The sequence below is a fragment of the Cavia porcellus genome, unplaced genomic scaffold (assembly GCF_034190915.1).
Source record: "Cavia porcellus strain 051 isolate PalLab524CR breed Dunkin Hartley unplaced genomic scaffold, mCavPor4.1 scaffold_2, whole genome shotgun sequence".
Taxonomy (NCBI): Eukaryota; Metazoa; Chordata; class Mammalia; order Rodentia; family Caviidae; genus Cavia; species Cavia porcellus.
Window position 1 is genome coordinate 121,164,371 of NW_026947485.1, and position 23,932 is coordinate 121,188,302.

A 23,932-nucleotide genomic window follows, 5' to 3' on the forward strand; every position below is an offset into this window, starting at 1 on the left:
TAAACATGCTAATAATTTACAAATCTTAGAAAGTTAAAATTTGATGTTAGGTATTAAGAGAATAGAACAGAAATCCTGGTGTGGTATGATATTGGCAAAAATATGCAGATCCTTAAAAGAGAGAAAGCATTCTCTTCAACAAATAGCCATAGAAAAACAAGACATCTTCATACAAAGAAATGAAATTGGAAGTAGTACCATATAACAATCGATTCACAATGTATCAGACGTAATCTGAGAGCTAAAATTAGAGAGCTCTTAGAAGAAAGTAGTACAAAAGTTCCACAACCTTGTATTTGACAGTAACATCTTGGATACGACACAAGAGAATTGGCAACAGAAGAAAAAAAAGGTAAAATTAGGCTTTATGAAAATTTAAAAAATTGATACATCAAAATATGTCATATATAAGATATAGGCCAAACCATAGAAGTATTTTCAAACCATATCTGATAAGGAACTAAACTCCAGAAAATGAAGCTAATCACTAAAATGAGACAACAGTAAAATCTTGATTCCAACACAGCACAGGATTTGAATAGGTGTTCCTCTAAAGAGGATTTAAAAACTGCCAATATTAACAGAGAAAGATGGTCAATGACACTATTAGGAAAAAAAACAAGAAAAAGAGGTAACAGCAGTGCCTCAGTTCATGATCTGTTCTACACTTTTGGAAAAGATGACCCTGTTCATGTTTGTGTGGGAAAGATGGCTGTGGTTGTGTTGGTCACCTGACACAAAGTTTCCAAACAAAAACAAAGTTTTTCCAAGCACTTCTGTTGGCAAACCAAATTGTTTGCTAACAGAATCATTCATGAACTGAGGTGTTACTGGTACCCCACAGTCATTAAGATATGTACTGTGCTCTGGTGGCCCAGGACGAGAGCCACCACAGCATTTACTGGGACCGGCTCCACGCTGGGACCTGGAGCTCCGGGAATCCAAGCAACCCCTCTCCCTGCGGCCTGTTTTGTTTTGTTGACCTTCAATATACATGAAAGTATGGACAGCTATTTTGAAGAGAACGAGAGACTCTAAGACAGCCATTAGTGACTTCTCTAATAACTGGTTTTGAAGACTCAAAACACTTTCCTCATTCTGTTTGGATCAGTTTTATACTATGTTGTTTCGTATGAATTCTCTGTATGCAAAGACATGGACAACTATTTGGAGGAAAACAAGAGACAATATGATAGACAGTGAAGATCTCAGGTCGTCTAGCTTTGAAATTTATGTCTCTTACATGACTTACTTATGTCCTATTTTGTTGTTTTGTGGTGTTTAACTTTACCCCCTTTAAAATAAAAATTTTAAAAAAAAGAAACAAGCAGAAAATAACAAGAGCTGGGGGGTATTACAAAAATAAGAACCTTTGCATTGTTTGTGGGAATATAAAATGCTACCACTACTACAGTGAAGAACATGGAATTCCTTACAAGTTTAACAATAGAGTTCACACGAAACCTTCAGTTTCACCCTGATTATACACTGAAGGACTTAGAAACGGGACCTCAAAGAGTCACTTGGAGGGCGATAATTCTAGAAGCACTATTCACAATAGCTGAAAATCAGAAGCAATCCGGTATCCAGCCAAAAATGGACAGAACTCAAACATGTGGTGTGCCTACACAATGGAAGGTCATCCAGACTTAAAAAGTTAATTTTAGGGTATGATGCAACATTAACAAATCTCAAAGACATTCTGGTGACCAAAGTAAGCTGTCACAAAAAGAGAAGTTCTAAACATATATAGGATGTACTCAAAGTCGTCAAAATTCCATGCAGAAAAACAAAATGACGGATTCTTAGAACTTAAAAAGTGAAGAGGGAAGGTCATTTCAATTTCACAAACTAAAAACTGATAAAATGGATTATCCTAACATACATTGCATTCTGCATGTTTTTAATACCAATCAACTGTACATTTAAGCATGGCTGTGACAGTAATTTCTAATTTATGTGTATTTTACCATCATAAAAATTAAAAATAAAGTATATATGATATGAGCCACATTATTGTTAAGCATTGCTCTTAAAATGTATATTAATTTAAATAAGCCCTCTGCATAAAGGCACATTATGACTTTTATTTAAAGGATATATAGTTGCTTAAAGGTAAAAAAAAAAAAAAATAATTAAAACTTTAAAGCAAGAAATGAGGAATCAATTACCCTTTGCTAAATCAAAGAGGAAAACTGTTTCAAAAAAGTACAAACATTAAATTTTACTGTTACTACTCCACAGGACTCTTTTCTTTATGTACTTTTCTACAAAGAAATGTCCTTTTAGTATTTCCAGACTAGGAGCGGAAATCACACGATTACTGGAGTCACAAGTACATAAATTGCTTTAGAACCACAGGGACTTTTAAGAAAGGTAGACGTGCAGTTGCCTGAAGGGGAATGAGCTGCCTTCTTTGGTGACATACAGATTGCAGCTACACAAACAGCTGTAAACAGAGCTGTGCCCAGGGGTGGGTGCCTGAGCAGATGCCGGGCTCCAGGTGTGGCCCTGTCTCCTGTGGGAGAGCCTGTGGGATACCAGGTGTGAGTGCAGACAGGACCGCAAAGAGCCCGGTAAGGTTTCACTCCTAGAAAGCCTGGGACTGACTCTCCGGCACTTGGGAAATTAGCAACTCCTTCCCCAGGAAGAGAATTAAAACCAACAGCTGAGTTTTGATTTTGTACATATTGGTCTTGTCAATCTCCTGTAATAAAATGGCATTCTGAAGCCTACTTTCTATCTTCCACGGACAATTATAACCATTTTACTGCAAATTGGTAATTTTAGATAAAATCTAGATCTTCCTTTATAATTATGTTACTGTAATTTGATAACAAGATAAAACTGAAGTAACCCTTTTAAAGGGTTCATAAATTAGACAGCTATGGAAATAGTCATTTATTTATTCACCTTTAAAAGTTTGCCACTACTAAAGTCTTTTAAAAATGTGTTACTCAAAACACGGTTCGCAAGTTAATGCATCAGCAGATCAAGTATGCAAGAATTCGTTAAATAAGTTATCGGGGCTATCAAAGGAACATAATTATTAACTGGGAAATTATTTTTACTCCTTAATGGCTATTCAGCTGCAGTCACCACCTCCAGTTGTAATGATTAGAGCTGGATAGCCCCTAAGGAATATAATTTCTTCTTGCTCTTACCAGGCTTACAGTCCAGGGTACACAACCCAGAAGAGCAATAAGCAAATAAAAGGTAATTGCATGAGTGCAGTTTTAGAAAGTATAGATTGTAGAGAGTCAGGACAGTGGGTATATGAAGTGTGTGTCTAGTTGTCTGTCTGTCTGTCTGTCTGTCTGTCTGTCTGTCTGTGTCTGTAGGCTGGATGTGTAAATCATAGATGACTTGGGAAAGATGATTCGAGAAAGATTCTCTGAGGTCATGCAGTTTAAGAAATCAGCTAGGTGTGAAAGCATGCAATTCATAGAGACAGCTACAAATAGAAACAGAAAAAATTACTTATAGAAATAGCAAATGGATGATAGTTTCATGAAAATAATGAATACTTGCAGGTTCACAAAAAGGAAAATGTCAAATAAAAAACTCAGAGTGGGAATCTATGTATTGCGTTATTGGGTAGCAGGGAAGTATTTGATATAATAAGCAATGAATAATATAACATCACTAAAACAAATGAAGTCACATCTATTGAATTACATGTGGGAAGAGAATACATCATACAACAGTAACAACAACTACACTGAATGCAGAATGAAAAACCATTGAATAAATTTCCAGTGAGAAAAACTGCAATATAAAATTATAAAAACAAAAACATAACACTGCTATGAACTATTAGGAAAAGCGTGGCCTGACAGAAAATATAATACACTACTAAAGAACCGGTTAAAAATTAAGAATGTAGTTTCAAAATTTAAATACAAACTTTTATGTGTAACAGTATTTTAGAGAAGCTCATCCCGGGAATTCTCTGTTGGATTTTTGGAAAGCCTGTGGCATAAATATGTAGGCTACTTGAATGGATTCCAAATGAAACAACTAAACTGATGAAAGGAATGACTTACAAGAACAGATTAAAAGGCAACAAAAATGTGTACAACTTCAGGATGTCAGAGACTAAAGAAAAAACATTACGGTTCACAAATATTGGAAATATGTAAATTTGAAAGAAAAATCTGTGCATATGAGATTTCTGATAACGAGTACTTTAAAAAACAGAAATCTAACAAAAATATGCTTTTTTCAGTAAGAATCATTTAGAAAAATGATCCAAAAATGGGTAAGAATTAAGGCCACCAGTCAGATATATTAAACATCTCAGTAACAAGAACGATGCCAACTTTAAAACTCAGAGAGACTCAACTAAACAAGGTAAAATAGGTCAATGCACAACTGCAGAATTCTTCCTACCCCAGCTGTGCTTTAAATTTAGAAGAGATCCTTCATAAATTCGGAGCACTTCTGTGTATCTGTGCCACAGTGGAAATTCCTGGGTTTGGATCTATACGACCTCTTTTGGGATGCTGGTACGGTCCAGAAGCTCACCTGTCAGTGAGAATAATAACCCTTGCGCTCACTGTGAGCTTATAAAGAGCTGGGTATATGCACATATAAGGCATTGCCCTTAATGAGACATGGTCCATTATTATCCTGAGTTTAATGAGTCAAACATGATGGGCCAAAGGTTGAAAAGGAGAATAATGCCTTGGACTAGGCCATTTCCTCTGTTAGCTAGTTCTGAGAAAAATCAGCTCCCTCTGGTCCTGCAGCCCTCCAAACGATATTTTTTTTCCAATTAAGTTCTTAATCTGAAGGCATGGTATTATTTATTCCTTGCTCTTCCTAAATGCCACTTCCAGAATACTCTTCCTCCTCCCTCTCAAAAAACATGTTTTTAATTTCTGTCGTATATCACCATAATACTCCTTTTAATATTATTACTCCTGATGCCTCTACTACATGCCATCATTCCATAACGATGTCCGCTCTTGGTTTGCAATCACCATCTCCAATATTTCCTATGACATAAACATTGCATGTGATTTTAATACCTGTATGGATACATGGTCTTCTGCAACCCCTGATAACTCAACATCATGACTTTTCCAATCCACAGATTTTGTCATCTACACTCACTTTACCATCATTCCGTGGTCAGTCTTCCAATTTATCACTGATAAAATTACAATGTAATATCTGCAATTTTTCCATAATCACAGACTACTATTTCATATGTTTCCTATTTGCATTAGGTATCAAGTTGATGTTTCAGATTCTCTAAGACTTCTCATCTGTGGAATCTACCATGCTTGGATAGTATTCAGCTTTCCTCACTGTCAAGGATGGGAAACAGAAACCACCTTAAATGGAATTTAATGAAAAAAAAAAAATAGTGAAATGATCTGGATAAGTGAATAAGGAATGGGTTAAGTCAATGAGAACATTAATAAGTGGTTAATTATCTCCTGAAATAGATAACCACAGAAACTAGGAAGTAAGAAAAGAGAGGTAAGAGGGATTAGAAATTAGAATAGCAACTATAACGGAGTTCAGTGAGCATAAAGAGCTAGGAAAACTAGAGAAAATTTTAAAAAGTGAAAGAAAGTCTGAGAAAGTGCTGGGAGCTGAATACTTCCATGTGAGCAGTCATTCTGAAGATCACCACTACTCAAATTTACCTAAAAAATAAAGAGGGGAATCACAAGTGTTTGTACTTTTTGAAAGCAGAATGTTAAAAGGGCAATAAGCTTATGCGTTCAAGTTTTAATTATAAAGATTAAACAAGGCTGTGATAATCATGAGGAAACAAAGGATGGTATGAAGGTTAGTACTCATCTCCAGAGAGGAAAGGAGAGGTTAACCACTTGTAAGGACAGGAGTCTGAGGAAGAGAAGATGGAATCTTTGGGCTAATCCTGACAAAAGGAGTTAAAAACAAACTTTACTAGAAAGATTTACCCGAGAAGTAAATCAAAGACAAGGGTTACAATAAAAGGAAAAAACAAAAATAAAAATAAAAACAAATAGATACAGAAAGGCACCAAATGGCCTTGAAACTTTCATTAAGACATAAGAAAAAGAGCTCACAGGCAGTACACAGAGAGAAAGCTTGATTGCACAAATGGTAAGACACCCTCACCTTGAATAAGATATACCAGGAAGCAGGGGTAGTTAACTTTAAGGCAATATATACTCACACCTATGCACTAACATACACACGTATATACATGAGCATTCACTCTGGGGTCATTACAGAGTGCAGTAGATATCTGCATGCCCTCTTACCCACTCTAAGCTAACCAAGAATAAGGCACCTGCTTGCTAACTAGCTCATTACCACAAAGATAAGACTTTAAAAGGTATGTCACAGACAAGTAAACAAACAGATTTAAAAAAAAAAGTGCACATAGACGGCCAGAAGAAATAACATTAGGCAGAGGTACCTGTGAGTCAATCTACTTGTGGTGATTTCCTGGTAGAAGGGAGTCACTCAGGCCCCCTAAAAGCTGCTGGGAATGATGGACACAGGGTCCTCCATCTTTCTGGAACCCCCTACCCTGATTCTTTCTTATCAGAGTACCTATCTTCTCCTTTCTCCCTCCTTTTCCTCTTTACAAATGAAGTGTCTTTTTTTCCTTAAACTTTGTCCTCTAATTTGTTATCGGGGCTGAGTTAGGCTCCCGAAGCTCCTTAGACAACAGAGCAGAGGTGCTCATTCCCCAGATAAGAAACACTGGTAGCAAGAAATAAGATGATAATGCTGGACTGGGAAGTAGTTTTAAACTCCTAGTACGCAAGTCCTTCCTGCCCATCTTGTCACTTCAAAAACTGATGTTTAAAAAAACAAAACTTATAAATTACCACATGCAACACAGCACCAAACAGACTGTAATAAAAATAAATTAAAATTAGAAGATGTAGACTCCAGGTCAGACTCAATTTACTGTTTGAATTCCAGGTCAGGGACAGTGTTTTGAACCTCAGGATCTTTGTTGTCAAACTGGATGATGAATACTGCCTTTGCTCCTGTTTCTTCAAGCAAAGGAGGGAGATGCTTACAAAATTTCAACTACCATTTTATTATTTTGGAGAAGTAAATACAATAAGGACTGCAATCTTAATTACCACACAGAAGCTGTGATGGTTTGGGTCTGAAACATCCCCTAAATCCATTGGCTAAAGCCTTGCCAGCTTTTAATAGTAAGATTAAAGAATTACCATGGAGACAAGGCAGCCATTAGGAGCCTGGGTCTCCTTGGCGGAAGTACGTCCTGGGGAGGTATGCCCTAAGGTGCTTTGCGTACCCATGTTTCTCCCTGTCCAGCTCTTTGCTGGCCTTTGACAGCTGCCGTCTTTCCTCTTCCTCACTCTCCCACCGTGAACTGCTGTCCTGACACAGGCCCAGAAGTGCCATCAGTGACAGTGGATTTACAACCACGGAATAACCTTTGTTTCCTTTACGTTGATTTTTTACAGTATTTTGTGAAAATTTTAGAAAACCAACTCACACGGAGGAAGAGATTACTTGAAGATGATCTAACATTCTACGCCGTCATTTTAATTTATAAAATATTTAAAGTTAATCCCATTTAATTTTGTAAATGGTTTAGATCATATTCTTATTAAACAATAGCTCAAATAAAACATAAAACAATTTCTACTGGATGTGGCTTGAGACCATGTAATTTTGGTTCACTAATATTTCTTAATAAAGTTATATAAAAATAAAATGGAATATAAGACAAATTAAATGGTTTCATTAAATAACAGAAATAAAAAGCTTGTTAACCTCTAAAGTCACTGTGTACTATATCATGTAACTAAAATTACTGAGAAAGCTTGTTCCCACACATCATGTTGAATAGCAAGAGAAATGTAGAGTTGTGAAATACCATAAAACCAAAACAAGCCATAGAAATCATGTTAAATAAAATGGCACAATTTTGAAGAAAAAGTCTTTCAGATCCCTTCTCTAACACCTTCTTTCTCCCACAGTCAGTTTTCTAACCTGTGTTGTACTCCGAAATGCGTATTAACTCTTTCTAGCCAAAAGACCATATTACTTTATTTCTAATGTGAAAAGAATCATGACACTTTACTAACTTAAATTTTAACTTAATCAGTATAATTTATCCCTCCCAGAATACAGTAATTATCAGATCAACAGTTCCTGGATGGGAACATGTGCATTTTATGAATAATATATCTCCATGATATACAGAATTCCTCCCTGGTGATAACACCACTGACTAGTTAAAATGGAGGACTCTACATTAAGATTAGATTTTAACCCATAAAATATTTAGTAGTTGTGCCATCTTGGGAAGTAATGTAACATCTATGGGATCTCCATTTTCCCTTTCATTTGCTGATAATCATTGTTCCTGTCCCATTCAGTTATGAGAAACGGAGGTGACAGTTGGTTCACTGAGACACACACCATGCCCTAAATCCATGCTGGTCTCATAAGGAAGCTATTGGGACGTGTCACATCATACTTTCCTCATAATGCAATTACAATGACATGGTAGCAGGCCTCAAATAAAGAGAAACTAAAATAAAAAATAAGCACACACTAAAAAAGATGATATCTAATCTTTGTTTTTAAGTCAAAATAAAAATTAGACAAGCTGTGTGTGATGGTTCACACTTGGAATTACAGGACTCTGGAATAGTGAGACAAGAGAATCTCAACTTCAATCCCAGCCTGAGCAATTTAGTAACTTAGTGAGAACCATTCTCAAAATTAAAGCAGAACCATGGATATAAATCAGGGTGAAGTCACTGGGCTCAGTCTACAGCATACATATGTATACATAATGATAATAGTAATGATAACAACAACAAAAATAATAATAAGCAGAAATGTCATAAGTTAGTGTCCAACAAAGTAAAAAGAAATAGCTTTCCTTTTAACTCAAGATTCCTAACACTTTAGAAAACTATATCCTGCCCATACATTAATATCATATTGTTAGTGATGTCTTGCAAGAAGTTGAGAAATACTTTCAAAGTATGCTCAATCTACAATAAAGATGGTACAAAGTGATTATGTAAAAGTCAGAAAGAAAGGTCTTAAAGTTACTGAATTTTGACCTATTTTTAAAATATAAAACATACCCCTACTTTAAGTGTCCAACTCATTACTGGGAAATACTTTTGAGGCACTTAATTCAATATGTTGAGCGTGTGTTGGGGGGGTTGTTATTTATTTTTAAATTTTGTTTTATTTTGCCTAACATGATGCCAAGACCTCGTTGTATAGACAGCAGAAGACATGAAACAAGAACTTGGAAATATAACATAAATATAAATGAGCATTGTGAACAGTGTTTGAGCTTTTATAGACAGTGTCACCAAAAAGTTAAAGATTGTGATACATAAGTTACACTACAGGAGGAAAAGGAAAAAGTAATGTAGATAAAATTATATTTCAAATAGTACCTGGACAGAAAGGCATGCTGAGGGGAGGGTGTCATGGACATTAAGACATCAGAAAATTGCCGCCTATGGATAGGGCCTTGCACTAACTACATTTTAAGGAAGGATTTGTCCATTTATTGCAAATGAAATATTCTCCAATTTTCTCCCTTGACTGTTCTGGACCACTGTGTTCAAGTGTCAAGAGCTCATTTTACCAGACCTGACCCATAATCTCCAGTGTCAGTAAAATCTAAATGGTCATCCTGACCTAAGTCCTGGAAAGGATTTAAAGGATTATTTTGCATTCAGAAAATAAACCACTTTGTCCAGCATCAAGCCTAAACGTCAAGAAATACTCAGTAGCCTAAACCCATTTAAAGATTACCTTCAAATGGAGTGCATTATTATCTAACAGGGATTAAGATGTTCTCCTTCCCATTTATGGAATATTATACCTATTGAATTATTTTAAAATAGATCAATCACTTTGATACAGATCCTTTTTGAAAAGAGAAAAAAGTAAAGCTAAGTCAATCTTCTTTCTCCATAGTAACAATCATATTCTGAAATGCTTTAGTGCTTAAAAAGCCTTCACCTAAATGCTCATACTTCAGTCCTGCTGGCTTCCTCACACAACATCAAATCTTCTGTAGAACAAATCCTGCCCAGCTACTGGCAGCATGATAATGCATATTTTAAAACCGAAATACCAGTGCATTTCTTTCTAAAATACAACCGGATAATTACAGAATAGCTTATCTACATTCCAAGGTCTACTTCTTTTCTACAAAAATGAATTCTGTGTTTCACCATAATTTCATCACTTTAGAAAAATGCCTCCCCCCACCCCCCGCAGGCAGGATGGAAAAATAAAGTTGCTGAATAAGTAACTTTCTTGGATTTCAAACTCCTTTACCAGTGAGCAAGTTTTAAGCTATTTTTGACAATATTTTTTAAATAATGGGTGCAGTTCACTGCCATTATACCACAAAAAAATGGACATTTTGCAGTAAGACTTTCTTGAAAGCATTAAAACCAGGAGTGCTATTATTATAACAGTATTTCTTGTAGTACTGCCTGAGCCTCTACCCCTGCCAGCTCCCCCACCTCCACACACAACACTAAAGGTCCCTAGAGGCTTACACTGTGAGCTATCACTGCATTGACATGTATTTCTCTAGATACATCTAACAGCTAGAACATTTTATTGTTCTGATAAAGGCTATTACTTCACATGCATACCATTTTCTGTAAGTAGTGTTTAGACAGCCCAGGTATTCAAATAATTTTCACAATATATAATCAAAGGCCTACATGGGACATCTAATTGAGATGGCCAGGACTTTCTGGTTCTTCCTTTTGGTGCTAAGTTATGTTGTGAGATTGAAACTGTGAGTTCTCCTTAATTGAAATCTCTACCTACTTTCACCTATGAAAGGTGAAACCTCAGAATTTGGTAGACAAAGACTTCACAAGGTCTCCTGGTTTTGCCTCTCAAGAAGAGTAAGTGCATATTTCATGATCTTTTGTATATTTTCAACCTTTACACGATAACAGAATGCATTTCATGGTTGATGTTATGAACTGGTTACTCTGGTAAGGAGGGGAGAAAGAGATGGAGGGAGACAGAATTTTTTGATACTTTAGGAGAAGGAGATTTTAGGAGGAATTTAATATAGAAAGGGTACCACTAGCAAGAGACAGTTAGAAATGTCAGTGACCTTATAAAGATCTCAAAGAAGGCATACTAGCCAGGATATAATAGGAAATCTGTAACACAGATTTAAGAGCTATATCAGCATATTCTAGAGAGAATTTTCAATAATATTGAATTAATTAAATGATTTCATGCTACGGATATATATGGATACCACCACCAAATCTCAGACACACACACACACACACACACACACACACACACACACACACAATGTTGAAATGAATAATGGCAGAGCTTTATCTGTCACTTATCTTTTGACCACATAACTTCCAATATTTACACACTTTAAGCTCCAGGGAACACACATATTAGTAGGACACTAGGAAAGGGGAGGCATGAGCATGCATGTTTTTCCATCACTGTGGATGTGTGTGAATGTGTAGGTGAATGTATTTGCCCATGAAGATCAATAGACGGGATTCACAGTAAGGCAACTCGGAGAGGGTATGCAGCACAGATATACGTTAGAAGTTCAGGGAGGATTTCTTCACCCAGAATATCTCACAGCTCTATGTGTACCCCCCTGGAAGGGCCCTGGAGATCCCTGGAAGGTAATGATCCAACCCAAGTATGCACTTACTTGCATGAGGCAAAGCAGTGTGGTTTCTAAGTTAAAATTCTGTGACGCAGGCAGCATGACCTCACAACGTGCCCTTCTTCCCTTCCTAATAAGCAGCCCTGGAAACCAATAACATCAGTTTCACAGAAAACTGAAAATCATTTTATGTGGGTTCACAGATTAGCATTTACTGTTTACTTGCTTTTTATTTTTTCCATGTCTCCTTTAAAAAGATCTCCATTGATTATCCTGACACCTGCTGGCCAAGGTGCAGTGGATTCTTTTCCTTTCAACAAATTTCTCCACTCAAAGACTTTAGGGAGATTTTCTCAGAGGATTTAGTACTCAGTTTCAGGATCTGTAGTCCTTTACCGCCAGCATTATTTCATATGAAACCATGAAGAACTCTTAAAATACTTCCTCCATTTTATATGGGCAGGATTTGACTCTGCATAAGTTCATGTCTGCTGCAATTAACCAAAATATGTGTGTGCGTGTGTGTGCCAGAATAAAAGCACACACACATGTCAGTTCTTAGAAATTTTCAGTTTTTAATCAATAGAAATTTAGCCAGAACACATTTCCATAACATCTTCCTTGAATTGCAATAAAGACCTGAACAGGAATGACTTGACTATGTTTTCTGTACTTTTTTCTATAATAAAATCCGCTTTCAAACTATTTAGCCAAAAGAAAAACATTTGGGAATCATATAAGCCATATTACTCATTATATATTTGTAAAATTTGCTGATTTTTTCAGTACCACCTCATTATGGATGTACTTGTAGCTTGAATTGAGTTCTGCAGCCTGCCCTAGATTTGGCAAAGATATAATAAAACTACTACTACATCATCAATCATATGCAAAGCTATTTCACTTGCAAGCCTCTACAATAAACAAGGAACATCAGAATTACGTCCTCTGGCTTTAGGAAACCCTCAAATGAGGAAGGTTTTTAAAATATTGTACACCAATGGCAACATACATAATCTCTTCCACTACTCACGACTCTTCTAAAGATAAAACATCTTGAGAGTAAGTTGCCTAATTAAAAATTTATCTTAGTTAATATCAAGAAAGTTAAAGAACTTGGAGTTCTAATTTAGGCATTTAAAACTGTTAAGCAAATTTTGGAATGGTTTTGAGTACTCATAGTATTTTATATGAAGCATATATGTTTTGCTGCTTTATACTGTTATTTTTTGGGAGAAGAAAAATTCTTAAATATATAGAAAGAAGAGTAACAGCTATTAAACATTCTGTTAAAATATGCTAGGCCCTAAAGGCATGTTTTACATGAACATAAATCTGAAGATATTTGGTAAAAATATCAGAGATCTAATTTAAGAAATTGTTCAACAGTGCAATACATGGTCTTGTTTTGAATGTCTTTGCCACTTTAACTCCACAGTTTAGAAGAACAAACCATTGTAGCTTTTTTGGCTTGTTTGTTTTTATTATGACTGTTTTCCCAGTTCATATACAAGTAAAGCACAATGCACTGTAATTCTGAGATCACATTTCACATTTCAGAAATAATCAGAGAAACTTTTTCAGGTCCAGAGGAAAAAGTGCATTGCGTTATGGCAGCTTATAACACAAAATCAGTGAAAAACCGCCCCAGCTGGACACAGTTTTCACTCACTTATTACACTCAATCTAATCCTTCAAAATTACTCAAAGTGTTTCACCTTGAACCTAAAGGCAGCAATGCATATCTGAAGTATAAAGTAAATGATCACATAAATTAGGGAATAAAGACAAGGATGTACAATAACAACAAACAACACAGAGACCTGTAAATTCAGGGAACACATTGCGATACTGATCACAGACCTAGTCTTGTGGAGAGAGACTGCTCAGGTATTACTTTATTCACATGTAGAACTGACTAAAAATCGCCATTGATTAAAAACTGAAAATGCCAAGGATCCTGAGCATTTTGGCCAGTGTAGACATTTTTAGACAGTGCCATTTTCTTAAAAGACTTCAGGCTCAAACTGCAGGCAAAGGGACGTATTGCATAAGATGTCACGTGCTTGCTGCAACTGTGTATGCATGTTATTGAATTTTTTAGAGCAACCCATAATGATGAATAATTTAAGAGTTAATGAAATATTCAATCTGACTGATCCATTGGTTTAATTTTAAAATAAAGATGACTAATAAAAGGAGTTACACATCCTTATCAAATTCCAGGCACGAATGCATGTAAATTGCAACCCACGCTGAGGGAAAACACCAGTTCCTCTAAGACATTAGATACACTGGAGGCGGGGAGGGTGGGGGAGGGAACCTGCTCCATCTTAGCACCGGCTCCCTAAGTTTGCACCGAGTTTAAGTGTTTGGAGGTGTTGGCCAGGCTGACAGCCTCCTGCAGAGCTGAGAGAAAAACAATTAGGGAGGTGCAAATTTGGCGGAAACAGCTCCTGCAAAGGGGTCCTTCCGGCACCCTGCACCGGCGAGGGCTAGCAGAGGGCAAACCTTAGGATAATCCTGCAGCACTGGTCTGCGGAGAGGGTCAGGGACTACCAGAAGGGGAACAGCTCCTCCGGGAGGGCGTGACTGGAGGACTTGGGGGCGCGCAGGCCTCCGAATCTTGGCAGACAGAGCTCGCTCGGGCAGCCGCTGCGCCTGGGGCTCCAGCGGCCAGAACCGGCACTGGCGCGACCCTGCTCACGCTCCTCTCGCACCCACGCCTGCAGCTCGGAGCCGGGCGGGGAATGGACCTGGGCGGTGGCGGCGGGGTGTAGGCGCCAGCGGAGGACGCGTGTTGCTCCAGTTTGGGGCGGGCGCGGAGGCGGGGAAGGAGGGCGGGGAAGGGAGTGACTGCGGTCCGTGCCCTTCCCTTCCCGTTAGGGGGCAAAGTGCAGAAGGGATCTAGAGGAGAGATAAAGAAAGGAATAACCGGGGAGAAATCTCTCCTTCTCGCTAGGGCTCGGGCACAATGCGACCACTGGATCACGGCCGAGCTGACACCTTCTGTGGAGAGGCTGCTGCCTGCTCCCCAAAAGGGCACTTGGGGAGACACAGGCGAGGTGTACACCTCCACGCACGCCTCGGCGCCAGGAGCCGAGTCTCAGTCCCAGCTAGGCGGGAGGCCGAGGCAGGGTACGGCCAAGGCTGGAGCGCATCGGGGCAGCAGCCCCGGCGTCCTGGCCTGGCTTCCCTGTGGCCCGAGAGCCCATCTCCAAGTCGCTGGCTGGACAGGTGCGCAGAGGCAGGCGGAGCACCCACGCCGCGCGTCCGCCAGGTGTTGGCTCTCTTTGCTCATGGCAGCCGGTTTCCAAGCCCGCAGCGCGCACCGCTCCGCGCCCGCAGCTGAGGAGCAGCCAGCGGCGGTCGGTTCTCGGGCCGCCCGCTGGGTGCGCGCAAAGGGGAGCAGCTCCCCGCCCGCCGCCTCCCCAACCTCGGGTCGCCCCTTCCTAGCCCCGGGTCTGAAAGAAGCCCTGGAAGCGCTTCCAGATGCGCAGAGGACCTGAAAGTCACTTGAACAACTCAGCAGGACGTACATTCAAGTCCTGTCCTGCAATTTTTTAAGCCCCTTTTATTTGTGTTTCCATTTTTTCACCCAAGTTAGGAAAAGCTCGGGCCAGACTGCTCTTGTAACTTTTCCGCTCCCGGGCTAGGGGCTCAGAGACTGGGCGGCACCGCGCGGTCCCCGTGACCCAGAGCAGCCCGGGTACCCAGGAAGACAGCGCAGAGCCGCAGGCCGGATCGGGGCGCGCCGGTGGCTGCAATTCGCAATCCGCGGTGCGCGTCGGGAGGAGGTGGTGACGGAGGCGACCTCGGAGCCGCAAACCTCCCCAGACCGCTGATCCCAGCGCGGGTCCGAATCGGCGCCGCCGCCCCGCGTCTCTCCAGCCCCAGGCGCTCGCGTCCCAAGCCCCAGACCAACGGGGCCGCACCTGCGGGCCGGGCTCAGGCTGGAGCACGACCTGAGAGTCCTGCGCCTTACTAGGTCCCCGGAGCACCTTCCCCTCCCGTCCTCCCCGCGATCTCCACCGCCCCTAGTTCACAGCACTTTCGGGGCTCCTTGGGCGCACAGCCGCCTCCGCCGCCGCGCTCGCCCCTAACCCCGCGGGGGTCTCCGGGGACGTCCCCCGCACCCCGCGATCTCACCTCTGCAGAGCCGGGGAACCCCGAGACAGAGCCCGAGCAGGAGCCAGGCAGCCGCCGAGCGCGGCATCCTGCGATGCTGAGGGCCGAGTCGAGGTGGCACCGCCAAGGAGAGCAGAGACCCCGCCCGGGGTGCAGGCGGGCTGGCGGGGCTGGAGAAGGCTGGGCGCGGCGGGTCCGTGAAGAAAGAGGACCAGGAGGACTGAGAGGAGGCGGAGGCGCAGGAGGTTCCGCCCTGCTATGCCTGCGCCCAGCAGAGGCGGCCAAGCCGAGAGGAGACCCAGCCGGGCGCGCTGTGTACAAACAGAGCAGCGTGCGCCCCGCGCCGGCTCTTATCCCTGCCGCCCCTCCCCCTGCCGCCCCTCCCCCTCCCACCTCCTTTTTCTCTCCCTCCTCCTCCTGGTCTCCCACTCACTCTTCTTCCTCCTGGTCTTCAGTCTTATTCCCTCCCCTGCTCTCCGCCTCCCTCCTCTCTTCCTCTCTCTCTTTCAACCTCGAATCTGAGCCCCCTCAATTCTCTCTCCTGCTTCTGTCTCCTATCCCTGCCGCCTTCCCACCTTCCCTCTTCTCTTTTCTTTCCCTGTCCCTCCCCTCTTCCCCACCCAGGTTTCGGGGCCCCCGGCCCGGTTGTCGATGGGAGCCCCTCTAGGAGTCAGACTCTGGGGCTCCCGGCGCCCCATCACCATCAGCCACGCACGGAATCCCCTCCGCTTCTCCCTTCAGTGCAGCCAGGAGAAGTTAGGGGGTGCGTGAAAAGTGGCTCTGGGTCCGCAGAGCTGCGGGGGACGCCGAAGGCGCGAAGCAATTGCCCCGGATTTCCCGGGGGAGCCGCGGGGGCGCAGCTGGCTCCGGGGCGGCGCGGCACTTTGCTCTGCCGGGCTGGGGACTCAGGGTAGAGGGCTTTGCGATGCCTGGGCCAGAAGGGTGGAACCAGGCGGAGAGGATCTGCGTCCCTTGCAGCAGGACGTCTGCTTCAGATAAGAAATCCTGGGACCAGCTTGTAGGAAAGAAATCTAAAAACCAAGGACAGATTCTCAGAGCCTAAGTCAGGCAGGTCGAATTTCGCTGCGGCCACAAAACTAAAGTGAAGGGACTGGTGTTTTTTGCTGTTGTTGTTTGGTTGGTTGGGTTTTTGTTTGTTTGTTTTGTTTTGTTTTGCACTGAAATTGAACCAAAAATACAGCCCGTGGCTTCCCATGGTGCTTTCTCCTCTGCTTTTCCGTGAGAATGATTACTGACTTTATACGGATCTCATTTCGGTCTTGCAGGTTTCAAATGAAATCTCTCTCCCTCTTTCTGTGGAGAGAAACACAAGCGCAGAGAAACCGAACAATCTGCAAGAGCAAGAAGTCCGAAGGCGATGGACTATCAGAGGACGGTGGGCACTGGGCTCCTGAAGACGACTTCGCTTTCCTCTGAGTCCCTTCAACCCCCATCTTTGCCGCAACCGTCAGATAGGGAAGAAGGTTGCCCGGGATGGAGCAGAGCTGCTCGGCAGCCGCTTGGTGCTGGACCACAGGGAACAGGAGAAATCAGTGCACCCTTTCACAGCAAGGGTCCTGCCAGCCTCCACGTGTGTGACAAGGTGAAAGCACATTTTAAGACATGCATTTTGCAAGCGAGTATTCGCAGGAAGTTCATGTATTTTCTATCTACTTTTATGCACACAGCCACAGACGTTAGAATAAGGCAACGTGGCCCAAAGTTATAGCAAAACAGTTTCGAACTGGTCCAACTTTCTGGCACATGGTTCGTGCTTCACTGTGAAATTTGATTCTTATCAAGAGGCTACCTAGTCCTCATTAAGGACTTCTTTATCTTTTGAGATGAGATCTCTCAGACTAGTCTTAAGGTATTATTCCCAAAGGACAGTAAGCACTCATGAATATTCAGAATCAGTCTCTGATGGGACAGTGAAAGGAAAAAAAAAGGTTAATTCATTGATTTGTTTGTTATATTTTATTTCCACTATTTTTGTCAAATATGATATTAATAAACATGGTATCAAATTAAATTTTTGGCAATGTTTATGTTACTAAATATCTGCCTTTTCTTTAATTTAGAGGTTTTTGAAACTCCAGTGAGCAAAACTAAACTTTTAAATGGTGATGTTATACCCAGTGGGGGACCCATCCTTAAAAGACTGGTCTTTACTACCTGCTACAACCTGTGGAAGATGTTGACAGCTTAATATCTTATTTCCTTTTTTAATTAAAAAATGGATACTTACTGTTAAACACATAGCTGCACATGCACACAGATTCCTGCTTTCAAAATGTTTATTTATAATTACCATCTACCAGCAAGCCTTTCATTGTGAAGATCACAGGTGGTTTAGTTTACTTACTTTTACAGTATTCATTTAAACCTTACTGAATTCATACATAACCCTTTCAGAAGTGGAACAGGAGATGTGTTAAAAGACCACGTACTGAATTATAAAAAAAAGAGAATGGGAAAGATCTACTCTGTTATCAATCTTCTACTTCACCTAAGGTGCTAAGGAACCTTTACTTATTGCCTATTGCCCAGCTTACAGTTTTATGGTTTCTCCAAATATGTGCTTAAAGTACTGAAAATGAATCTATACATCATTGGAGAACAGCACTTCCCACATTGTTTGATGCAGGCCTCCATTCGCCCAAGATGTTAAAATGTTTCTGGAAAAAAAAAAAAAAAAAAAAAAAAAAACAATGTTTCATGGCCGAATAATTTTGGGAAGCATCCCCAAAGCAGCTTCCAGGAGATTCTTGATGAATGTCATTATATCAAACACGGGAAATGGTCTGAGATTAAGAAAATTTCCAGAAGTTTATAATCCAGGATTTTGCACACTTTTCTTCTTTTCCTTTTACCCCTCCCTCTTTCCTTCTTTGGCTAAGGCAAGCCTTTCCATTTTCTGACAGCACTTTTTAACATGTTGCATGCTGTGTGCTACAAGGAAAACCACTTGAAAGCATTATCTTAGAACAAAGTAGCAGAAAAAGCAAGAGGGAAATTATTAAAAGTTGCCTGCAGTCAGATGCATACTGAATATTGTTTTTCTCCCACAAATCATGTACTGAAGCCTAAATCCCTAATATGATGCTCCCTGGAGGTAGAGTTTGGAGAGGTAGTTAATCCAGGAGAATGAGCCTTTCTGGATGGGATGAGTGCCCTTAGAAGAAAAGACACCAGACAGGTGGCCACTTTCTGCTCTAGGTCAGGCGAGGACACTATAAAAAGAGAGCATCTCTGAACCAGGAGGCCTCACCAGCCACTGAATCTGCCTGCATGAGGATTTTAGTATTCCCAGTTTTCAGAACTATAAAAAATAAATGTTTAGGCCACTCATTTTAGGTCAAATAGTTCTGTCAGCACAAACTAAAATAATTTTGTTTTGTTTTGTTTTTTTGAATTGTCTCATTTGATTTCTACAATGCTCAGGTTCTACCTTGAAGTGAACAACTGTTTCTACTTGTGAAACAGAGCTTTTAACTCAGAGTCAGCTCATTGCCAAGCACCGGAGTTCTCATCTATGCAGCCACCTTCAGAATAGTGTGGTACCCTTAATGAGGAGTCCTACTGCACAAAGGGGTGGCGTGTAGTAGTAGGTGCAGAGCGATGATGAGGGCAGGTGTTGCCCATAAAAAGACCATCATCATGCACAGAATTGTTCTTCTTCAGCTGACCGTCTCTGTTCCTATTTCACTTACTTAGAACTTTGCAACTCACTCTTCCACATGACAAGTAGCAAATAACTCTAAATGAGGTATATCTTACTATGTGGTACTAATCAAGTATTTTAAGTAATAAGCTCTGTACAGATGGAATCTTAGATTATTTGACCAAACTATGCTCAGTATGAAGTGAGTTCATAAACAATATAGGAATCTAAGCAGCCTAATTAATAAATTTGGAATTTTATTAGCTGAGCTCAGTAATCAAGTGTAGACCCCTGTTTTAGAGTCCAAATGAGTGGCCCTGAACTGAAGAGTCACAGGGCCTTTAAAGCAAAAACCACAAAGCAAGACGTCCTGCTGGAAACTTAGCTAGGATCTTACATTAATTTTGGTTGACACTTGTATTCTTTATTGAGCAGGTTAATTTTTCTGTCTTGTGGATATAGCTCATTTTGGTTTTTCTCATGGGAATTGTACCCTGAGTAATTTTTCACTCTTCTGGGTCAAACGCAGGGCATGGGTTAAATACAGGGCACAAGATGGCATCAGTTATGCTAAGCTACAACAAGTACTACCATTAATTCAACCAAGAACTGGGTTTCTCACCTATGGATCTGAGAGCTAATAAATTCCTACTGTTTGAAACTTGCCAAATGTATAGTAATTTGTTTTCCAACAAAAGAAAGCTTGTACTGTAACTCACTATTATTCTCTTTTAGTGAGAAAAAGTAAGGCATGAATGGTAAGGTTAATTGCCCGTGGTCTTCGGTGAGTACTGGAGACAATATCTAAATTTGAGTCTGAACTCAGAGTCCAACATGCTGCCCAAGTGCTGACTATAAAGCATTCTCTGCCCGTGAATCAGGTAGCATCAAAGTGCTGGTCTGATTCCAGGAGCTACTTCCATAACCATTGTGTTCTAATGCCTGTTCGGATGGTGGTCTAACTTATCTTCTTCATTTCCATGTTCAATTTAAGTAGCTATAATTGTAATTGCCATTTTACAGCACAATCTGTATTTTCTCTGAGCTTCTTGGTTTGTGATTTTAGAATATAGGTTGTTTGAATGTAGAGTTCAGTTTGTAGGACATTTTTAAGCTCTCTAAAATATTTTCATAACTCATAACTTTCTTTCACTGCTCCCACAAGCACCAAGCTAATTCTTTCTAACTTTCTGGACATTCTACTATCCCCACCGGAAAGACCTTCTTACAAACCCTAGTAGCTGAATTCCTGTCTCCTCCTCAAGCTATTGAGCCCTGCAGACCTGTGGCTGGTCAGATCGCCAGTGCTCCCCAGCCTTTGCTGTTTATTTCACTCCTTTGTTGTTGTCTTTGAAAAGAATTATAAATGTTTCTCGCCATCTGGATAGTGACATGACTTAAATGGAGCTCAGTGTTTGCTTTTAAACTTCTCCAGTCTCTGTTATGAACACAAGGGGAAATTAACATCAGAACTATATTACTTTTTACATCACAAATCTCCAGTTCCCAGTATTTCCCTTCTGATGAACTGATGGATGCTGCTTTCAGAAAATGTACAAGGTTATTGAATAAGAGTTCACCTTTTCCTCATGGGTTGACCTCAGTTAGAGAATTTCTGATGCTTTTAATACGTTCCCTTTGGTTTTGTACTCAAATCATTTCAGTGACTTAGTATTTAAACTTCCTGAATTACATTTGAATAATTGATACATGCACAAAATAAAAGTTCAAATTATAGACGAATGTACGGGAAGTTTATTTTCTAATGACATTTCTTCTTTATCCATAGTTGCCTTGCTCCTCAGGCCCAAAGCTTTATACATATGCATGTACACTACATACACATACAAAGCAATAATATAAACATAGCATTTTACATATATGCGTGCATATTCATAGGTGCATAGCACATACTGGGCATGTGTTTACATGTGATTTGAAATATTTTAAACTTCTATAAACTATTTTGCTTGGATAACACAAATTATTTCTTTTCAAAATTTGTCTAGAAAAGTAGAGGATTAATATAATGTAGATCCATTTTAATAGACTTGAGTTCTTTGAAATCCTTTAATATGCAAGCATATTTTAACAGACACATATTTTGCATACATGTGCAGGATAAGCCCTTTGGGACTGAGTGCTTGAGGTGGCATAATTGCTTGAGGGTACATGCTTTTAAACTGATGTAGACATCATAAAATTGCTATTCATAAAGTTGCGTGAACTCATTCCATCTACTGCATCCAACACTCAGCTTCTCTCATTCAATGCAATGCAATATTTTAGCACTCTGACTTTGTCAATTGGATAAAGGAAAATAATATTTCATGGTTTTGATGTTAACTATAATGAGGCTTGAGTACAGTTTCACATGTGCAAAAATAATTTATATTTTCTTCACATTTTATATTTGTATTTTCATGACCTTTTTTCTTTTTTATAATGGTTTGCTGACCTTCATGTTATTGATTTGTAGGCACTCGATATATATTAAATAAATTAATCTGTTCTGAGTTATATTTATGTCAAAAATATTCAGCTGGAATGTATCCTTTAGCCTAGTTTACAAATGTTTTGTTTGATTTTATTCTGATAAAATGTATTATATTTAGGTGATGAAATTAACCCATGTTTTCTGGTTTTCAGGCTTCGATTTTTGCTAAAATAGGCTTTAACTATTCTAAGCAGAGAGAAAACTGTATCCTACACTTTCTGACAGAAGTTTTATCGAGTATTGTTTTCACGAGTCGTTTACAATTCCAAGCAACTCCAGTTATTTAAAGGGGTAGTTTATATCGTTCATATCTTTCCAAACTTCGGATTAGAACAAATGCACTTATTGAAGAAGTCCCTCCCTTCCTGACTGACATGCCATGTAAACTCTCCCTGTTAGTTGCTACGTATTATCTCTTCCGCTTACTTTTATAGCCTGCACCACAATACTAGCTATTTGTAAGTTATCGCAGTACTCTTGTTGTTTTAAAATTTTTCTGTGACTGAGAAGTTAAAACTCTTCTGTCAAAATGACATCATCTTCTGTCAAAAGAATCTTTCCTGAAAAACGTGTATTTATTTTTCCCGATGTGAACTGTAAAACATGTTTACCTAATTTAAAAAGGAGAATAACATAATATTAGCACACCTATCTTGTGTGGGGGTTTCTTTTTTGTTCTGATTTGTTTTCTAGTCAGGTATTTTATCTGTTTAGATAAATACAAATTTTCCTTTTGTGCCTGGTTGCTATATGTTTACAAGAATGCTATTTGTGGGATTTTTTTCTGTGCGTATGCGCTAATGATCAACCAATTTTCTAACAGTACTTTGATTTTATATTACTTTTTAGTTGATACTTTTGTGTTTTCTAGATAGTTATGCAAAAATAATATTTTTACCTCCTTTCAAATTTTCATGTTCTTTCTCCTATCAAGTTGTTATGATTGGTGTCACCCAAATTCTAAATAAGCAAACACATTTGAATTGTTTCTCATTGCATGCGACGACTCCAGGGGCCTTTCCCTCGCAGAGCGTAAACCCTCCTGTATCCTTGCTCAGATGAACTCCTGATCGCCATTTGTGCAGTCCAGCATGCACTCAAAATCCCTGACCAATTCAGCACAAATATGTAGGAAGTGGAAAAAGTAATGTCAACCTAGGAAACACTAGTGTTCATGAATGCTTAGGACAGAATGAAAATACAACAGGATTGGATATGCAAATTCTGAGCTAACAGAATACTGGAATTCAATCTCTTTGGGTTAGAACAGGGAAAATGATATCTTTCACACCCACCACAGATGTAGCTGTTTGAACACATAGCTATTTGGAGGAAAAGCGCAGGATGATGGTCTAAACAACACACTTGAACGGTTTTCCCTTTTATGTAGTTTTTGCTAGGATTGGTCTTTCTTTTCCTCCCATTTATTGCATTGCTGAAAGTTGAATTGGTGATTTATTTATTTTTAAATATGCTAGACTTCTGGTTTGATGCATCAAGCCTAGTAAGTGGATTAAATCTCAGACTAAAATCCTAAGATATATTTATGCAATCCATAAATAAATGCCAAAAGTTATTAATAAAAAACACCTTCCATGGTTTTCTTGGTTCAAAATGGACTGCAATTTTAAAACTCTATCAATAAAAAATAATTCACTTCACAATTACAGTTTTACATTTAAAAAAAGAAATAGAGTGGAAGTAGAACGTATATGGTATTTTGGCAAATGTGATTTAAATTGTGATTTGTTTCTTCTGCCATGGGGAGAGAAGAATGTGCTACTGTGTGTTTAATATTAAGATATATTCAGTGTGTAGGAAAAATTGCCTTAAAATGGTTTTGGGGACATACATAGCAATCTTACATATTTCATTAGAAGAAGACATCATATTTGTCACATGGCAGAGCTTCAGAAGTCAGAAGAGGACCAGGAGACAAAAGAGGGGAGTTAACATATGGGCTGGAGATGCACTAACTGCCACT

The 23,932-nt window shown here is 39.8% G+C and overlaps 1 protein-coding gene across 6 annotated transcripts in view; it reads right to left on the reverse strand.

The window, feature by feature from the left end:
• Positions 1-15,988, reverse strand: part of Edil3 (EGF like repeats and discoidin domains 3) — a 409,108-nt gene extending 393,120 nt beyond the window's left edge. For all 6 annotated transcript variants that reach the window (XM_013143611.3, XM_063245305.1, XM_003479468.5 and 3 more), the window contains exon 1: positions 15,809-15,988. In XM_013143611.3, the coding sequence (XP_012999065.1) occupies positions 15,809-15,875 (67 nt within the window). In that variant the 5' untranslated portion in view covers positions 15,876-15,988. The remainder of the gene's footprint in view (positions 1-15,808) is intronic.
• Between the last annotated feature and the right edge of the window lie 7,944 nt (positions 15,989-23,932).